At 47.1% G+C, this 21,648-nt stretch overlaps 1 protein-coding gene across 1 annotated transcript in view; it reads left to right on the top strand.

Moving 5' to 3' along the window:
- Positions 1 to 21,648, top strand: part of epha4b (eph receptor A4b) — a 188,316-nt gene that overhangs the window by 50,140 nt on the left and 116,528 nt on the right. Inside the window, exons 6-10 of the mRNA XM_064993203.1 lie at positions 6,523 to 6,678; positions 8,046 to 8,381; positions 12,359 to 12,471; positions 13,544 to 13,706; positions 16,130 to 16,235. Of these exons, the coding sequence (XP_064849275.1) occupies positions 6,523 to 6,678; positions 8,046 to 8,381; positions 12,359 to 12,471; positions 13,544 to 13,706; positions 16,130 to 16,235 (874 nt within the window). The remainder of the gene's footprint in view (positions 1 to 6,522; positions 6,679 to 8,045; positions 8,382 to 12,358; positions 12,472 to 13,543; positions 13,707 to 16,129; positions 16,236 to 21,648) is intronic.

The raw sequence follows: 21,648 nt of genomic DNA, 5'->3' as shown, positions 1-21,648 counted from the left end.
CTCTGTATGTCTGTACTGCATAATAACCTGTCCCATGTCTGTACTGCACAATAACCTGTCCTATGTCAGTACTGCATAATAACTTGTCCTGTGTCTGTACTGCATAATAACCTGTCCTATGTCGGTACTGCATAATAACCTGTCCTATGTCAGTACTGCATAATAACCTGTCCTGTGTCTGTACTGCATAATAACCTGTCCTATGTCAGTACTGCATAATAACCTGTCCTGTGTCTGTACTGCATAATAACCTGTCCTATGTCAGTACTGCATAATAACCTGTCCTATGTCTGTACTGCACAATAACCTGTCCTATGTCACTGCTGCATAATAACTTGTCCTGTGTCTGTACTGCATAATAACCTGTCCTATGTCTGTACTGCACAACAACCTGTCCCATGTCTGTGCTGCACAACAACCTGTCCTATGTCTGTACTGCACGATAACCTGTCCTATGTCTGTACTGCATAATAACCTGTCCTATGTCTGTACTGCATAATAACCTGTCCTGTGTCTGTACTGCATAATAACCTGTCCTATGCCAGTACTGCATAATAACTTGTCCTGTGTCTGTACTGCATAATAACCTGTCCTATGTCGGTACTGCATAATAACCTGTCCTATGTCTGTACTGCACAACAACCTGTCCCATGTCTGTACTGAATAATAACATGTCCTATATCGGTACTGCACAATAGCCTGTCCTATGTCACTGCTGCATAATAACCTGGCCTATGTAGGTACTGCGTAAATACCTGGCCTATGATTGTACTGCGTAGTAAACTGGCCTATGTCTGTACTGCATAATAACCTGGCCTATCTGTCCTAAGACAGTTGTTTATCCAACGACCAGTGTGCATGTTTACCCTCTGAAGATTTGTTTCAGGCACACACACACACACTTTTAGACCTGTCGAATCCGATCTTGTCAGATTTCTCCACTGACGCTTGATGTATCAATTTTTAAATGGGTAAGCCTGAACAGGTCCCTGGATAGCCCACACATGGGTTTAACACACAGACAATGACGTGCATACACACACAGACATACACACAGTGACACACACACACACACAGTGACACACACAAACACACACAGTGACACACACACATTGCTATCTAATTCGAGGGAGCTGCGCGGTATTTAGGGGGACAGGAAAGGGGCTCCATCTTGAAAGTGTGTTGCCATGGTGACCATTATGGTGCTCATCTCCCCTGGGCCAGAGAGCTTTTTTTTACACAACTTCTCTTCATGGAGCGCAACACACACACGCCTGGCATGCACACACACTCAACACAATGCACACACTCGCATATACAAACACACAAACTGGCATTGAAGAGAAACGGAAGCATAGAAAATGAAGGGAAGGAGGGGTAGAAACATATTAGAGGCTGAGAGACGTGAAGCCCCTTGAGGCGGTGCCGTAGTTCTGACGGCCGATTCGGTGGAAATCTGTCCTCTGTCCACTGGGTGCAGATGGGTGGCTTTATTGTTGTGTTGTATCCTCACTGCCTCCATGAGAGAGCAGCCTCTCTGAATCCAACATGATTGGGGTTCACCGTGGTGTGATGATGTGGGGTCAGACTGGCCAACCTACAAAGGCCAAGTTTAACGCAGTTCATAAACACACGGCTGTTGTTGTCTGGCTCTGGTTAGTCAACCCAGATACCCACATTACCATTACACTAGAGTCTGTCAGCTTACTCGTAGTGTATATTCTCTCAATATTCTCCTTATTTTTTGTTTCGCTTGCTCTCTCTCTCTCTCTCTGTCTCTCTCTGTCTCTCTCTGTCTCTCTCTCTCTCTGTCTCTCTCTGTCTCTCTCTGTCTCTCTCTGTCTCTCTCTGTCTCTCTCTGTCTCTCTCTCTCTCTGTCTCTCTCTGTCTCTCTCTGTCTCTCTCTGTCTCTCTCTGTCTCTCTCTCTGTCTCTCTCTGTCTCTCTCTGTCTCTCTCTGTCTCTCTCTCTGTCTCTGTCTCTGTCTCTGTCTCTGTCTCTGTCTCTGTCTCTCTCTCTGTCTCTGTCTCTGTCTCTCTCTGTCTCTGTCTCTGTCTCTGTCTCTGTCTCTGTCTCTGTCTCTGTCTCTGTCTCTGTCTCTCTCTCTCTCTCTCTCTCTCTCTCTCTCTCTCTCTCTCTTTTTTTTTTTACATTTTATTTAAATTTTATTTAACCTTAATTTAACCAGGTAGGCCAGTTGAGAACAAGTTCTCATTTACAACTGTGAACTGGCCAAGATAAAGCAAAGCAGTGTGACACAAACAACAACACAGAGTTACACATGGAATAAACCAAAGTACAGTCAATAACACAACAGAAATATACAGTGTGTGCAAATGGCGTGAGGAGGTAAGACAATAAATAGGCCATAGTAGTGAAGTAATTACAATTTAGCAAGTTAACACTGGAGTGATAGATGTGCAGATGATGATGTGCAAGTAGAAATACTGGTGTGCAAAATAGCAGAAAAGAAAATAGGTAGTTGGATGGGTTATTTACAGATGGGCTGTGTACAGCTGCAGCGATCGGTAAGCTGCTCAGATAGCTGATGCTTAAAGTTAGTGAGGGGTCTCCAACTTCAGCGATTTCTTTTTTTTTTTTTGCAAATCGTTCCAGTCACTGGCAATTTAAGGGCTTTGTTGGCAACGGGAACATATATTTAAATTGCTAAAGCAAGTGGAATAGATATCAAACAAAAGTGAAATAAACAATTTAAAAAATAGCAGTTAACATTACACTCATAAAAGTTCCAAAAGAATACAGACATTTCACACACACACACACACACACACACACACACACACACACACACACACACACACACACACACACACACACACACACACACACACACACACACACACACACACACACACACACACACACACACACACACACACACACACACACACACACACCAGACAGTCTGTAGTATTCAGAGGTTGCTGTTTGATGTGACCTTTCCTCCGAGCCACAGGAGAAGAATGTTCTCGTCTGGATCTCTGAATGATTCACTGTGGGATCGATTACCTGCCTTAAAGTGGCATTACAACGGGTCTGTTTTCAGGTGTAATGGTAAGCTTACGGTTAGCGGTTGACATCACAGGTGTGGCCAGAAGAAAAGTGTTGCATCTCCTTAAGAACACACACACACACACACACACACACACACACACACACACACACACACACACACACACACACACACACACACACACACACACACACACACAGGGTGCGTAATTGTCTTTAGTAGCTGTAGTATATCATATCAAACTATTGATCGTCATGGACACAGACTCCAGTCGCTGTATGAATATTTAATAAGACGAGCCTCTTACAGATACTGGATCTGAGACACACAGATCTGAGATGACTCGCCTCTTTAGCATTACCCCGTACACACTAATCACACACACGCTGTGCATGTATCAACCCACTCACCTTACCTCAGTTTCCCATACGGAGAGAAACAGACAGGCCTACATTTCAAGTTCAAAAGCAAAAACTTATTGTAGTTCCAGGAGAATCAAACTTGTGTCTCTGTTTTTAGATCCTCGGGAGCTGCTGTGAGTGTGTCTCTGGCTTATCCACCTGTACCTTGCCCGTATTTTAGGCAAATCATTAATCATAGGGGAGCAAAGTCTACTGGCACAATCCTCAATGGACACTGTGTGTGTGTGTGCGTGTGTGTGTTTGTGTGTGTGTGTGTGTGTGTGTGTGTGTGTGTGTGTGTGTGTGTGTGTGTGTGTGTGTGTGTGTGTGTGTGTGTGTGTGTGTGTGTGAGTGTGTGTGTGTGTGTGTGTGCCAGAGAGAGAACATTCTCTAGGGTCCTTTGCTCTCCTTCCTCCCATGTCAGCTCTCGGCTCCCATGGCTAGGTGTGTGTGTGTGTGTGTGTGTGTGTGTGTGTGTGTGTGTGTGTGTGTGTGTGTGTCTTCTGTCAGCTGTTGGCTAGGCTGCAGAGCAGCATGGAAAAGCGGCTTTTCTCCTGGGATCTTTTCTTTCCGGAGAGTTCTGCTTCTGGAACAGGGACATAAAGGACCTCGAAGTTGCAGGCAGGCAGACAGACAGACAGACAGACAGACAGACAGACAGACAGACAGACAGACAGACAGACAGACAAACAGGGGGCCTCGCACCAAGCCGGGCGTCCTTACAGCTGCCTGATCAAAACCTACTACGGCTGTGTAGACTGAAACTACTGTCCTCTGCACTGATGTGTGTGTGTGTGTGTGTGTGTGTGTGTGTGTGTGTGTGTGTGTGTGTGTGTGTGGGGTTGTGTGTCTCTGGGCTTTATACTTGCCAGAGCAGAATGGGCCAAGGTCCCTTCTCTGCTCCCCTCTTCGCTGATACACGGAAAAATACACACACACACAGTGCTAACGTCCATGGGGGATTGTGCTAGGGGACTTAGCTCCTCTATGATTAATGATTTGCCTAAATATGGCTGATTTTCCTAAATACAGGTGGAAAAGTCAGAGAGACCAAAGAGTGGAACGACTAAGTTAAAGAAGATGAGTGATTTACTAAGAGAGTGTAGAAAGGAAATATACACAATGAGTAGTTTTTTAGGCCCTTTATTAAACAATTTAGTTCTGGCACATGGTGTCCTATCTATTATTTTTTTGTCCACTTTCTCCCCTCTATTTCTTTCTCCTGCTCTCTCTAGTTCTTCTGTCTTTTCCTCTGCTCTCTCCTTTCCTCTCGCCTGTTTTATTCAGCTGGTTAATGTGTATTTTTGGGATATTGTGGCATTTAGGCCATTTCTTGGTATATGTGTGTGTGATTGTATATTACTATGTAATATACATGTAATATTACTATGTAATATACACTACCAGTCAAACGTTTTAGGACACCTACTCATTCAAGGGTTTTTCTTAATGTTTTACTATTTTCTACATTACAGAATAATATTGAAGACATCAAAACTATGAAATAACACTTATGGAATCGTGTAGTAACCAAAAAAGTGTTAAACAGATCAACACATATTTTATGTTTGGGATTCTTCAAAGTAGTCACCCTTTGACTTGATGACAGCTTTGCACACTCTTGGTCACTACTAAAGGCACCAATAATAAGAAGAGACTTGCTTGGGCCAAGAAACACAAGCAATGGCCATTAGTCCGGTGGAAATCTGTCATTTGGTCTAGAGGTCAAATGTGAGATTTTTGGTTCCAACCGCCGTGTCTTTGTGTGGGTGAACGGATGATCTGCTCATGTGTATTTCTCACCGTAAAGCATGGAGGAAAAGGGGTGATGTTGCGGGTGTGCTTTGCTGGTGTCACTGTGATTTATTTACAATTCAAGGCACACTTAACCAGCATGGCTACCACAGCTTTCTGCAGCGATACGCCATCCCATTGTTTGGGCTGAGTGGGACTATAAGTTGTTTTTCAACAGGACAATGACCCAAAACACCTCCAGGCAGTGTATTTTACCAAGAAGGAGGGCGATGGAGTGCTGCATCAGATGACCTGGCCTCCACAATCTGCCAACCTCAACCCCATTGAGATGGTTTGGGATGAGTCGGACCACAGAGTGAAGGAAAAGCAGCCAACAAGTGCTCAGCATATGTGGGAATTCCTGTTGGAAAAGCATTCCAGGTGAAGCTGGTTGAGAGAATGCCAAGAGTGTGCAAAGCTGTCATCATGGCAAAGGGTGGCTATTTGAAGAATCTCAAATAGAAAATATATTTAGACTTGTAGTAAACCCCAAAAGTGTTACACATGATTCCATATGTGTTATTTCATAGTTTTGATGTCTTCCCTATTTTTCGACAATGTAGAAAATAGTCAAAAAATAAAAGAAAACCCTTGAATGAGTAGGTATTCTAAAATGCCTTTTTTCTGTGTGCGTTGAGAGGCATATGTAGCTCAGTTCCTAGTATTCCCAGAGCTGCAGGTCACTCTGGTGTGTGTGTGTGTGTTGGACTGTGTGTGTGTGACAAGGGTCATTTACGGCAGTGCCGAGGCGAACAACGCGTTGCTTGATTAAATCCATGACCTTCAGCACCGGCACACGCAATCCACACACACTCCGCATTCGTAACACACACACTCTCGGCACACGTAATCAGCATCCAAAGGAATCTGTCATGGCATTGATCCATCTGCACACACACACACACACACACACACACACACACACACACACACACACACACACACACACACACACACACACACACACACACACACACACACACACACACCATCTATGGAATTGCGCTTCCAAACACCCTCAATCTCCTGACAGTGGAAAGGTGCCATTTACCCTCAGAGGAGTATAATCACCCAATGTACAATGCATTCAGTCGTGGCACATTTGAACCCAGTGTTATACCTTTTCAGGTTGTAGACACCACAGAGACATAGAAATAAAAGTCATTTTTTACAGTAGAACTGTGGTGTTCTCATTTTGTAGCCTTGTTGTTTTCCAGTTCCCCACCGCTGTCTTACCTTGTCGACCTGGTGTAGTGGCACATTTGTTACCTTCTGTTCTCTCCTCTCTCCCCAGCGTGCAGACCGGGCTCCTACAAGGCCTCAGCGACCGACGCCTACTGCACAAAATGTCCGCCACATAGCTCCTCCCACCTGGAGAGAGCCTCCGAGTGTGTGTGTGAGAAAGGCTTCTACCGCGCGGAGACGGACCCGCGCTCCATGGCCTGCACACGTGAGCAGCACACACACACACGCCAAAACATGCACAGACACTCACCGAGACACACTTGCAGACGAGCACAAGCACCAAACATCCACACACCTACTGTTTATTGGCATCCTCAAAACTCAATTTGGTTGAGTTCCGTTGAATGCATTGTCATTGCCGCTTCTTTGACAATAATGAGAGAGAGAGAGAGAGAGAGAGAGAGAGAGAGAGAGAGAGAGAGAGAGAGAGAGAGAGAGAGAGAGAGAGAGAGAGAGAGAGAGAGAGAGAGAGAGAGAGAGAGGGTGTTTGAGGAGTCCAGAGAGAGAGAGAGAGAGAGAGAGAGAGAGAGAGAGAGAGAGAGAGAGAGAGAGAGAGAGAGAGAGAGAGAGAGAGAGAGAGAGAGAGAGAGAGAGAGAGAGAGAGAGAGAGAGAGAGAGAGAGAGAGAGAGAGAGAGAGAGAGAGAGAGAACCTGTAAGGGTGTTTGAGGGAGTCGAGAGAGAGAGAGACATATACACACACGTGTGGGAAGGAGTGAAACCCATTAGGAGGTTATGGTAGATCAAACGTATTAATCGTTGCAGCAGGTGTGATGTGACAGGGGATATGAGCTGGAAATGAGCAACGGCTCTCACAGATGTGTCACCTCGCCACACACACACACATGAACACACGGGTACACATCTCTGTCGCCTACTCGATCTTCTCCTGTTCTATCTGTCTCTTTCCTTTTACACACTACAATCAGTCTCTCGTCTCTCTCTCTCCATCTCCCACTTTAAGGAGGTGATGAGGAGAGGAGCTTTTGGGGGTGGTTGAGAGGTGTTAGAAAGAGTTGGAAAAGGACTGAAATAGGGATGAGAGAGAAGGGTGGAAATGACCATTTGGGAGAGATGAGAAGAAGAACAGGGAGGAAGATACAGGGAGAGAGGAGAAGATGTGAGGGAGGAGGGAGAGGGCGAGAGAGGGGCAGACATCAGGCTCCCTGTCACACATCATCCGCTGTCATCAGATTTACGGTAGACAGCCTCTATTACCCCCTGCCCTCCTCTCCCTGGCCCCCACCTGCTGCCCTTTACAGAGGCCTGCCACTGGGCAGCATGATCAGGAAAGGCCCAGGCTTTAGAGTCCCCCTGGGCCTCACTAGTCATCCTGCTGCTGATGAGATGTCATCAGTCCAGACACTGGAGCCTGAACCACCATTCATCATTGCAGCACTGAAATGATCCCATCATACACACAGTGACAGACACACACACACACACACACACACACACACACACACACACACACACACACACACACACACACACACACACACACACACACACACACACACACACACACACACACACACACACACACTCACTGTCTCTCCCCTCTCTCCTCCCAGGTCCCCCTTCGGCTCCAGAGAACACCATCTCCACGGTCAATGAGACATGTGTCACACTAGAATGGAGTCCCCCACGTGACACGGGAGGTCGAGGTGACATCACCTACAGCCTCCGCTGCAGGAAGTGCTCTGGGGACGACATGAAGTGTGCGCCCTGTGGCAGTGGAGTCCATTTTGTGCCGAGGCAGTTTGGTCTCTCTGTGGCTATGGTGATGGTCACTGACCTGCAGCCACACAGCAACTACAGCTTCACCATAGAGAGCCTGAATGGAGTGTCTGATCTGAGTCCCACACCCAGGGGAGCTGTGATAGTTAATGTCACCACCAGCCAGACAGGTAGGAACACACGCGGACAAACACGAGGACAAACACACGGACAAACACGAGGACAAACACGCAGACAAACACGCAGACAAAGACGAGGACAAACACGCGGACAAACACACGGACAAACACGCAGACAAACACGGGGACAAACACGCGGACAAACACGCGGACAAAAACGAGGACAAACACGCGGACAAACACGCGGACAAACACGCGGACAAACACGCGGACAAACACGAGGACAAACACGCGGACAAACACGAGGACAAACACGCAGACAAACACGAAGACAAACACGCAGACAAACACGGGGACAAACACGCGGACAAACACGCAGACAAACACGAGGACAAACACGAGGACAAACACGCGGACAAACACGCGGACAAACACGAGGACAAACACGCGGACAAACACGAGGACAAACACGCGGACAAACACGAGGACAAACACGCGGACAAACACGAGGACAAACACGCAGACAAACACGAGGACAAACACGCGGACAAACACGGGGACAAACACGCGGACAAACACGCAGACAAACACGCGGACAAACACGAGGACAAACACGCGGACAAACACGAGGACAAACACGCAGACAAACACGAGGACAAACACACAGACAAACACGCGGACAAACACGAGGACAAACACAGACAAACACGAGGACAAATACGAGGACAAATACGCGGACAAACACGCGGACAAACACGAGGACAAACACGCGGACAAACACGAGGACGAACACAGACAAACACGAGGACAAACACGCAAACAAACACGAGGACAAACACGCGGAAAAACATGCAGACAAACACGAGGGCAAACACGCGGACAAACACGAGGACAAACACAGACAAACACGAGGACAAACACGCAAACAAACACGAGGACAAACACGTGGACAAACACGCAGACAAACACGAGGACAAACACGCGGACAAACACGAGGACAAACACAGACAAACACGAGGACAAACACGCAAACAAACACGCGGACAAACATGCAGACAAACACGTGGACAAACACGCAGACAAACACGAGGACAAACACGCAGACAAACACGCGGACAAACACAGACAAACACGAGGACAACCCCCCGGACAAACACGAGGACAAACACGCGGAAAAACACAGACAAACACATGGACAAACACGCGGACAAACACGAGGACAAACACGCAGACAAACACGCGGACAAACACGCAGACAAACACGAGGACAAATACGCGGACAAACTCGAGGACAAACACGCAGACAAACACGCGGACAAACACGCGGACAAACACGAGGACAAATACGCAGACAAACACATGGACAAACACACAGACAAACACGAGGACAAACACGCAGACAAACACGAGGACAAACACGCAGACAAACACGAGGACAAATACGCGGACAAACTCGAGGACAAACATGCAGACAAACACGCGGACAAACACGCGGACAAACATGAGGACAAATACGCAGACAAACACATGGACAAACACACAGACAAACACGAGGACAAACACGCAGACAAACACGAGGACAAACACGAGGACAAACACGAGGACAAATACGCGGACAAACTCGAGGACAAACACGCGGACAAACACGCGGACAAACACGCGGACAAACACGCGGACAAACACGCGGACAAACACGTGGACAAACACGCGGACAAACATGAGGACAAACACGCGGACAAACTCACAGACAAACACGAGGACAAACACGCAAACAAACACGAGGACAAACACGCGGAAAAACATGCAGACAAACACGAGGGCAAACACGCGGACAAACACAGACAAACACGAGGACAAACACACAGACAAACACGAGGACAAACACGCAGACAAACACGCAAACAAACACGAGGACAAACACGCGGTCAAACATGCAGACAAACACGCGGACAAACACGCAGACAAACACGAGGACAAACACGCGGACAAACACGAGGACAAACACAGACAAACACGAGGACAAACACACAGACAAACACGAGGACAAACACGCAAACAAACACGCGGACAAACACGCAGACAAACACGCGGACAAACACGCAGGAAAACACGAGGACAAACACGCAGACAAACACGCGGACAAACACGAGGACAAACACGAGGACAAACACGCGGACAAACACGCAGACAAACACGAGGACAAACACGAGGACAAACACGAGGACAAACACGAGGACAAACACGCGGACAAACACGCGGACAAACACGCGGACAAACACGAGGACAAACACGCGGACAAACACGCGGACAAACACGCGGACAAACACGAGGACAAACACGCAGACAAACACGAGGACAAATACGCGGACAAACACGAGGACAAACACGCGGACAAACACGCGGACAAACAGGCGGTCAAACACGAGGACAAACACGCAGACAAACACGAGGACAAACACGCGGACAAACACGCGGACAAACACGTGGACAAACACGAGGACAAACACGTGGACAAACACGAGGACAAATATGCGGACAAACACGAGGACAAACACGCGGACAAACAGGCGGTCAAACACGAGGACAAACACGCAGACAAACACGAGGACAAACACGCGGACAAACACGCGGACAAACACGTGGACAAACACGAGGACAAACACGTGGACAAACACGTGGACAAACACGCGGACAAACACGTGGACAAACACGCGGACAAACACGAGGACATACACGTGGACAAACACGAGGACAAATACGCGGACAAACACGAGGACAAACACGCGGACAAACACGCGGTCAAACACGAGGACAAACATGCAGACAAACACGAGGACAGACACGAGGACAAACACGTGGACAAACACGCGGACAAACACGTGGACAAACACGCGGACAAACACGTGGACAAACACGCGGACAAACATGAGGACATACACGTGGACAAACACGAGGACAAATACGCGGACAAACACGAGGACAAACACGCGGACAAACACGCGGTCAAACACGAGGACAAACACGCAGACAAACACGAGGACAGACACGAGGACAAACACGCAGACAAACACGCAGACAAACACGAGGACAAACACGCAGACAAACACGCGGACAAACACACGGACAAACACGAGGACAAACACGCAGACAAACACGAGGACAAAGATGCGGACAAACACACTGCCGTTTCAGTGTATTGGCAGTCAGTGTCCGCTCAGTAATGTTGTCTGGACTGATGTCTAACACACACACACACACATAATATGAGAGATTGGACATGCCTAGACCTAATCAGATTTGAAAGGACACACAGACACATACTCTCTTCACTGTGTCCCAAACCCTTCACCCAGGACTTTGCATCTGCTGATGACTCTCAATTAGGACACACTCACATGTGCTGATTGGATGTGGACACACGCAGTACATGGAGTGTGCGCGTGTGTAGGACAGGTTGAGGGGGCCGTGGAGTGTGATGGTGAGTAATGGGGTCCGTGTAGGGGATGTGTCAGAGAGGGCCGAGGAGAGAGGTCGTTAACCTTGTTAACAGTCCTACGTGTCTCCCGCACTGTCACACACCCTGCTCCTCTTTACATGTCACCCACACACACTTCTACCTGTGCCCCCCGAGCACTCTGACACTCCCTCTGACACACACGCACACACAAAGTCAGTCATTTCACACATGTACATATAGCTGAGTTCTGCACACTGCAGAGAACTCTCATTATAGCACAGTGGTAATCTATCTATCTCTCTCTCTCTCGCTCTCTCTTTCTCCCTCCTTCTCTCACTCTCTCACTCTTTCTCCCTCCCTCTCTCTCTCTCTCTCTCTATCCCTCCCGTGCTGTCTCTCGCCGCTGTCGCTCTCTTTCTCCCTCACTCGCCTGCTGTCTCTCGCCTTCACCCACTACCTCCGCCTTTCACCCTCCCCCCGCTGTCTCGCTCCTTTTCTCCCTGTACTCTCTTCCCCCACCCCCCCCACCCAAATTCCACTCTACCCCCTTCCTCCATCTATTTCCCTGTAGTGAGTGTGGTCCTGAAGGAGAGGAGGAGTAAGGACAGTATCACTCTGGCGTGGCAGGGCCCCGACAGACCCAACGGAGCCATAGTGGAGTATGAAGTCATTTACTATGAGAAGGTCAGCCACACCTCCCATTCTCTCTCTCTTCTCTTGTCCTCTCTTCCCTCTCTTCTCCTCCTCCTAATGTCTTGTCTTAGACCTGGAAATGTATCTGATGAGCACAGGAGTGCGCTTGATTTAGCTCACCCGGCACATCGGCCAGGCAGAGTTAGCACCCTAGGACCAATGGAACGGCTCCCGAAAGTGAAGTGGATGTCTACGGTGCACCCGGTGAGCTATATCAAGGGCAGCTAAGACTGTAGCTCGACACCCCTGCTGCTGTGGCTCAAGCAGAGAGAAGCTCCTACGGCTCATCTCTCCAATGTTAGCATTACAGTATTATTTGTTTGCTTGTTCATTTGTGTGTGTGTGTGTGTGTGTGTGTGTGTGTGTGTGTGTGTGTGTGTGTGTGTGTGTGTGTGTTGTGTGTGTGTGTGTGTGTGTGTGTGTGTGTGTGTGTGTGTGTGTGTGTGTGTGTGTGTGTGTGTGTGTGTGTGTGTGTGTGTGTGTTGATGTACTGTGTGGTGGTGTTGAATCACCCTCAAGGCTTTAATAAATTGTTTATCATAACAGTAGTAAACACAGCAAACACACAACCTTCCTCTCCCTCACACGCATCCTAGCTAGCGCTCTAACCAAGCACACTAACGCCCAACAGCCTCTGAAAAAGCCTTGTGAAAGACACAAGGTGTTGAATACAGATGAAAACAGGAGTGTGACGAGTATGAGAGAAGACAGGAGAGGAGCCGGAGGTGTGTGTGTGTGTGTGTGTGTGTGTGTGTGTGTGTGTGTGTGTGTGTGTGTGTGTGTGTGTGTGTGTGTGTGTGTGTGTGTGTGTGTGTGTGTGTGTGTGTGTGCGTGTGTGTGTGAGTGTGTTTGCGCATTTGTGCGTTATTGGCAGGGATCAAGGGTAATATTCCACAGTAACAGTGCTAATCCGTGTAGTGGAGCGTCTCTCATTAGAGAAGGTATCAGAGGCTCTGCAGGGAGTCTGCTCACTGACACACATGTGCGTACACACACTTTATTTACATGCATGTTTCTCTCTCTCTCTCTCTCTCTCTCTCTCTCTCTCTCTCTCTAACATTAGAACCAGAGAGAGCAGAACTACACAGTCCTAAAGACCAGGTCCAATGTGATGACCGTAGATGGTCTGAAGCCTGGTACTACATATGTGTTCCGTGTCCGAGCTAGAACGGAAGGGGGATACGGCAACTACGGAGGAGAGATAGAACTGGAGACCAGCCACGAAGGTAGTTAAAGATCCCTCTCTGTCTCTTCCTCTGTCTCTGTATCCACATACCCTCTGTTGGCGGCTCGGGGCCTCTTTTTCTCTTACCTCTGCTTTGTTTTTACCTCTCTCTGTGTCCGTCCTCTTTGTCTCCTTCAGGTCCGTCTCACTCCTTCCTTGTTCTCCTCTTTTTCATTCTCATATTGCGAGAAAGGAAGTGACATTCCATCTCATGAGACTCTCTAAGATTCCACTAGGGCTGTGATGATTCTGGAATTTGGGGTAACAATGAATGGTCTTGCAAATGACCATAGTTGTTAAATTGTAATTTTTGTGGAAAAATGTCTTGAGCTTGTAATGCATCATAATGAATACAACACAGGTTTGGTGACACACTCCCGTCTCAAAAACAAAAGATTTTGACCGCTTGGAACTTTGGGAATCGAAGCTTTCCCTCCCGACTGTGCTGTTCTGCATGTGAAATAATTACCAACACTTTTCATATAAAAATAGTAAACTGCTATTTTATTGTTTATTTTTTATTTAACATTTTGTTTAACTAGGCAAGTCAGTTAAGAACAAATTCTTGTTTACAATGACGACCTCCCTAAAGGCAAAAGGCCCCTCCTGCGGGGGGCGGGGCCTGGGATGAGAAAATAAATACAATATAAATATAGGACAAAACACACATCACAACAAGAAAGACAACACAACACTACATAAAGAGAGATCTAAAACAACAACACAGCAAGGCAGCAACACATGACAACACAGCATGGTAGCAAAAACAACATCACAACAACATGGTAGCAAAACAACATGGTAGCAGCACAAAACATGGTACAAACATTATTGGGCACCAACAACAGCACAAAGGTCAAGAAGGTAGAGACAACAATACATCACAAAAAACAACCACAACTGTCAGTAAGAGTGTCCATGATTGAATCTTTGAATGAAGAGATTGAGGTAAAACTGTCCAGTTTGAGTGTTTGTTGCAGCTCGTTCCAGTCGCTAGCTGCAGCGAACTGAAAAGAGGAGCGGTCCCAGGGATGTGTTTTCTTTGGGGACCTTTAACAGAATGTGACTAGCAGAACGGATGTTGTATGTGGAGGATGTGGGCTACAGTAGGTATCTCAGATAGGGGGGAGTGAGGCCTACGAGGGTTTTTATAAATAAGCGACAGGTATACAGAGATGACCAGTTTACAGAGGAGTATAGAGAGCAGTGATGTGTCCTGTATGGAGCATTGGTGGTAAATCTGATGGCCGAATGGTAAAGAACATCAAGCCGCTCGAGAGCACACTTACCTGACGATCTATAAATTATGTCTCCGTAATCTAGCATGGGTCGGATGGTCATCTGAATCAGGGTTATTTTGGCAGCTGGGCTGAAAGAGGAGTGATTACAATAGAGGAAACCAACCTGGGAAACCTATTGGGTAAAATATATTGTTCACAGTTATTGTGCACAATTGTTAGTTACACAATTATTATTATTGTGCCAACTGACTTAATATCGATCATGTAAATCAATCGTGACGATTTGATCAATCATTTTAATATCATCAATCTGATCAATCGTTCAACTTCATGACTATTGAAATGAAAAGCACGGATGGAGCTGAGTGAATATTAGTCAAATCAATTCTATATACTTTGACCAATTGTATAGATCACACTGTAAATCTCTGTGGTGCACTGAAACCTTTAAAGCAGCCTAGTGTGTGTGTCTGTTTCTGTGCTTGTTTGCACCTGTGTGTGTGTGTGTTCAATGCCAAGGAATGGAATAGGAGATAAATGGCCATCTATTGCTGCCTGGAGGCATTCATTTGCCTGAAAGGGCTCGCTGCCCACACACACACAAACACACACACACACACACGCACACGCACACGCACACACGTCTGCTCGTGCTTGGCTAACCTTGATAAATTGAACATTTGTTTTGAGTAATGGCCCGATTGCTGCAGCGTAAAAATCAATGTGGTTTCACAGAAACTTTTAAAGCAGGCTTGTTATGTACAATGTTAACATATCCATTTGGACAGCGCAGGAAAATTGGAATGCGTTTACAGTCAGCCCTCGTTGAGGAATATTGAAATGGAAAAAGCTTTTCATCGTCAAAGAGCCTGCTGAGTACATTATCTTTCTCTTTCAAGTTCTCTCTTTCTCTCTCTCTCTCTCTCTCTCTGTCGCGCACACACACACACCTTCCAAAGATGGAGACTTTAGACCTGGCCTAATGCGCACGCAAGCAGGCACACACGCACACACACACACACACACACACACACACACACACACACACACACACACACACACACACACACACACACACACACACACACACACACACACACACACACACACACACACACACACACACACACACACTCTTAGGCTGTATTAACTCTTTCTCTTCATAATGTATTCCCTGTCTCAGACATGTTGGCCATAGACCCCAACCAGTCTACTATTCTGGCTGTGTCCATCGCTGGAGGCATCATACTGCTCATCTTTCTGGTTGCCTGCTTCGTTGTCAGTGGCAGGTAAGCGCAATACACACCGCACACACACATGAGCACACACACATACACACACACCGTGGGAGTTGGAGCTGCTTATAAAGATGAAATTGCCCACATCCACTCAGATTGCATTGAAACAGACATAAGATAAGTTTCATTAAGAGTTCAGTCCACTCTTGTATATCGCCTTGGGAGCAAAGAGAACACTACGATTTACTTGATATTATACATGACGTGTGATTGTCACCTTATAAGAATCTTAAGGGAACATACCTGACGTTAAGTGAAGGCCATGTGTGAGCCTGTGTTATTGAGTCAGGTTAAAGAAGAGAAACAAAGAGAAGAGGTGACGGAGGATGAGAGAAGAGGGGGAAAGGAGAGGGAGAGGAGCAGACAGTCTGAATTAGGCTCCAGCTCTCCAGTACAGAGGGAGGAAAGAAAGAGAGAGGGAGGAGAGGAGATAGGGAGAAGAGCAGAGAGGGATGACAGGCCAGTGATTTACAATGTCTGTCAATGAATGGTTATCCTATATTTGCTGTGACTAGATTAAATAGCTATTCTTCCCCTGGATACAGACACACACACACACACACATACACACAATTTACTACACGCACACAGTTCTGAGGTCTGTAAAAATATTAGTATTGATTGAGGGTGATTTCCTATCAGGCTGAGTGCTCTTTTCACTATTGACCACGTGGGATCTAATCAGTGGAGACTGTCCTAAACACACACACTCACACAGAGACACAGAGACACACAAACACATATGCACGCACTTGCAAATGCACGCACATACAGATACACACATAAAACACACTCAAATGCGAAAGGCGAGACGGCAGGGTGCTAATCCTGGTTTACTAGAAGTACACACAGACACGCACTTACAGCTAATCAGGTTTCACAGGCAGGTGTTAACTGGGTTTTACAGGGGGTCGATATACCTCCATCAATTACCTCTCCCTCCATCCCTATTTTCTCTCCATTCCCTCTCACCGCCTTTTCATTCTGCCAAAGGCTAGGATAGGGGGGTGGGGGGAGGGGTGGGTGTTGATTAGTGCTTTCTAAGAGAGAACCTCGAAAAATCTATCCAAAAGGTGTGTGTGTGTGTGTGTGTGTGTATGTGTGTGTGTGTGTGTGTGTGTCAAATCAAATGTTTTTTGTCATATGCTTCGTAAACAACGGGTGTAGACTAACAGTGAAATGTTTACTTCTCAACAATGCATAGGGAAAAATAATAACACAAGGAATAAATACACAATGAGTAACGATAACTTGGCTATTTACACGGGGCACCAGTACCGAGGGAATGTGCAGGGTTACGAGGTAATTGAGGTGGGGATAAAGTGACCCGGCTACAGGATAGATAATAAACAGTAGCAGCAGTGTATGTGATGAATCAAAACAGTTAGTGCAAAAAAATATTTAGCGGTCTTATGGCCTAGGTGGGGGGGGGGTAGAAGCTGTCCAGGTCCTGTTGGTTCCAGACTTGGTGCATTGGTACTGCTTGCCGTGTGGTAGCAAAGAAAACAGTATGACTTGGATGGCTGGAGTCTTTGACATTTTTTAGGGCCTTCCTCTGACACCGCCTGGAATAGAGGTCCTGGATGGCAGGGAGCTTGGCCACAGTGATGTACCAGTTCGTACTCACTGCCCTCTGTAGCGCCTTGCTGTCAGATGTCAAGCAGTTGCTATACCAGGCGGCGATGCAGCCAGTTAAGATGCTCTCAGTCGTGATTTTTGAGGATCTGAGGGCCCATGCCAAATCTTTTCAGCCTCCTGACGAGGAACAGAAGTTGTTGTCTTAACGACTGTGTTGGTGTGTGGATCGTGATAATTCCTTAGAGATGTGGACACCAAGGAACTTGAAGCTCTCGACCCGCTCCACTACAGACTCGTCGATGTGGATGGGGGTGTGCTCAACCCTCTGTATCCTTCCTGTATCTAGCCCACGATCAGCTCATTTTTCAAGTTAAGGGAGAAGTTGTTGTCCTGGCAACACACTGCCAGGCCACTGACCTCCTCCATATAGGCTGTCTCATCATGGTTGGTGATCAGGCCAACCACCGTCATGTCCAAACGTAATGATGGTGTTGGAGTTGTGCGCTGCCACACAGTCCTGGGTAAACAGGGTATACAGGAGGGGCTAAGCACGCACCCATGGGGGGCCCCCGTGTTGAGGATCAGCGTGGCAGATGTGTTGTTGCCTACCCTCAGGATCAGGATCCAGTTGCAGAGGGAGTTGTTTTGTCCCAGGGTCCTTAGCTTAGTGATGAGCTTTGAGGGCATTATGGTGTTGAACGATGAGCTGTAGTTATGAACAGCATTTTCAGACATGTGTTCCTTGTGAATGTTAACCTGCTTTTTGTTTTTTTTGACACCACACTCCAAAAAGCAAGTTCTGCAGGCTCCAGTTCTGTCTTATCTTGATTATCTTATCTTATTGTCCGGTTGTGTGGTCGAGTGCTGCAAGGAAATAACTAGTTAAGCTGCAGCTGGCCAAGAACAGAGCGGCACGTCTTGCTCTTCATTGTGATCAGAGGGCTGATATATATACTATGCAGCCAGTCTCTCTTGGTTAAGAGTTGAGGAGAGACTGACTGCATCACTTCTTCTTTTGATAAGAAACATGAATGTGTTTAAAATCCCAAACTGTTGCATTGTCAACTTACACACAGCTCTGACACACACACTTACCCCACCAGATATGCCACCAGAAAGTGTACAGTATTATATAGAGCTATTATTGCATGGAACTCCATTCCATCTCATATTGCTCAAATAAACAGCAAACCTGGTTTCAAAAAACAGATAAAGCAACACCTCGTGGCACAACGCCTCTCCCTAGATAGTTTGTGTGTATGAATTGATATGTCGGCTACATGTGCCTTCAAAAAATGTTCATGTAGTTCTGTCCTTGAGTTGTTCTAGTCTATTAATGTTCTGTATTATGTTATGTGGACCCCAGTAAGAGGAGCAGCTACTTTTGCAACAGTTAATGGGGATCCTAATAAAATACCAAAGGTCTTACTCACAACAGCTATATAGAGCAAGATCACACAGCCATCCGGAGCAGCTGGTGCTCTCATGCATGATTCAATGTTGCTTGCCTCAAAGCGAGCATAGAAGGAATTTACTTGTCTGATAGGCTTGCGGCGCTGGGCCATTTGCGGCTGGGTTTCCCTGGTAGTTTGCAAGACCTGTCGTATTGATATTTTGATTGTAGGAGGTCATAGTGAGATTTCTAATAATCGTCCAGATTGGTGTCCCACTCCTTGAAAGCGGTAGCTCTAGCCTTTAGTTCAGTGTGGATATTGCCTGTAATCTATGGCTTCTGGTTGGAATATGTATGTACGGTCACTGTGGGGATGCACTTATCGACGCCCTGACCTGAGTATTCTTTGTTTTCTTTATATATTTTGGTTAGGTCAGGGTCTGACGAGGGTGGTATGTGTGTTTTTGTCTCATCTAGGGTTTTGTATGTCTAGGTGTGTGTGTCTAGTCTAGGCATATTGTAGGTCTATGGTGGCCTGGATTGGTTCCCAATCAGAGGCAGCTGTTTATCGTGGTCTCTGATTGGGGAAACTATTCAGGTTGCCATGTTCCAGTTTGGGTTCGTGGGTTATGTCAGAGCCGTCAGCCAGCCAGGAGCTGCCAGAGCCGTCAGCCAGCCAGGAGCTGCCAGAGTCGTCAGCCAGCCAAGAGCTGCCAGAGCCATCTGTGAGCCAGGACCTGCCAGAGCCGTCAGACGGCCAGGTGCTGCCAGAGCCATCAGCCAGCCAGGAGCTGCCAGAGTCGTCAGCCAGCCAGGAGCTGCCTGAGCCGCCGGCGATGCCGGAGTCGCCCTCCTGTCCGGAGCTGCCAGAGTCGCTCCTCAGTCCAGAGGCGCCTTTCCGTCCAGTGGCGCTCTCTACGATGATATTCAGTCCGGGGCCCGATGCGAGGGTGGGCCAAGTGGGCCAAGACTGAGGTAGAGAGGAGTCCACGTCCCGCACCCGAGCCGCCGCCGTGAAAGAGGCCCACCTGGACCCTCCCCTTTAGATTAGGTTTTTGCGGCCGGAGTCCGCACCTTTGTGGGGGGGTACTGTCACGCCCTGACCTGAGTATTCTTTGTTTTCTTTATATATTTAGGTTAGGTCAAGGTGTGACGAGGGTGGGAAGTGTGTTTTTGTCTCATCTAGGGTTTTGAATGTCTAGGTGTGTCTAGGTGTGTGTGTCTAGTCTAGGCATATTGTAGGTCTACGGTGGCCTGGATTGGTTCCCAATCAGAGGCACTTGTTTATCGTTGTCTCTGATTGGGGAACCTATTTAGGTTGCCATTTTCCAGTTTGGGTTGGTGGGTTATTGTCTATGTGATGTTGCTTGTTAGCACAGTGTTTCTTTAGCAGTCACGTTCGTCTTGTTAGTTTGTTAGTTTGCTTTAGTGTACTTCGTGTTTTTCCGTTTTTTCATTTAATCATGCATTCACACCACATTGCGCTTTGGTCTACTCAATACGACAATCGTGACATGCACTTATTAATGAAGCTGGTGACTGGTGTTGTAAACTCCTCAATGTTACCGGATGAATACTGGAACATATTCCAGTCTGTTCTAGCGAAACAGTCCTGTAGCTTAGCATCCTCTTCACCGGACCACTTCCGTATTGAGCGCGTCACTGGTACTTCCTGTTTGACTTTTTGCTTGTAAGCAGCAATCAGGAGAATAGAGTTAAGCTTTGTATGCGTCTCTGAGCGTGGAGTAAAGGTGATCTAGAGTTGTTTCACCTCTAGTTGCACACGTGACATGGTGGTAGAAATGAGGTTAAACCGATTTCAGTTTCCCTGCATTGAAATCATCAGCCACTGGGAGCGCCGCCTCTGGATGTGCATTTCCTTGTTTGCTTATGGCCCTATACAGCTCGTTGAGTGCTGTCTTAGTGCCAGCATCGGTTTCTGGTGGTAAAGAAACAGCTGCAAAAATGATAGATGAATACTGTCTTGGTAGATACTGTAGTATGGCCTGTAGTTTATCGTGAAGTATTCTAACTCAGGCGAGCAAAACCTTGAGAATTCCTTAGCATTAGAGAGTGGCACACAAGCTGTTGTTAACAAAGAGACACACACGTCTCCCCTTAACCCAAAGCTGCCATTCTGTCTTGACGATGCATAGAAAAACCAGCTCGATGTATATTATCCACGTCCTTATTCGGCCACGACTCTGAGAAACATGGGGTATTACAGTACTTCAGGTCCCGTTGATAGGATAGTCTCGAACAGAGCTCGTCCAGTTTGTTCTCCAGTGATTTTTATATATTCGCCAATAGAAGGGTAGAGGCGGTTTAGTTCTATTCGTCGATTTGGTCTCGTCCGGGAGCTGTACCTCCCTCTTTCGAGTGACCCGGGTGTAGGACCTGGTCCTGGAGGAGCAGTACATCCACAGCTGCCAA

This window comes from Oncorhynchus masou, chromosome 17 (assembly GCF_036934945.1).
Source record: "Oncorhynchus masou masou isolate Uvic2021 chromosome 17, UVic_Omas_1.1, whole genome shotgun sequence".
In the NCBI taxonomy this organism is placed as follows: domain Eukaryota; kingdom Metazoa; phylum Chordata; class Actinopteri; order Salmoniformes; family Salmonidae; genus Oncorhynchus; species Oncorhynchus masou.
Note: the sequence above shows the minus strand (reverse complement) of the source record. Positions and strands in the feature narration are given on the sequence as shown.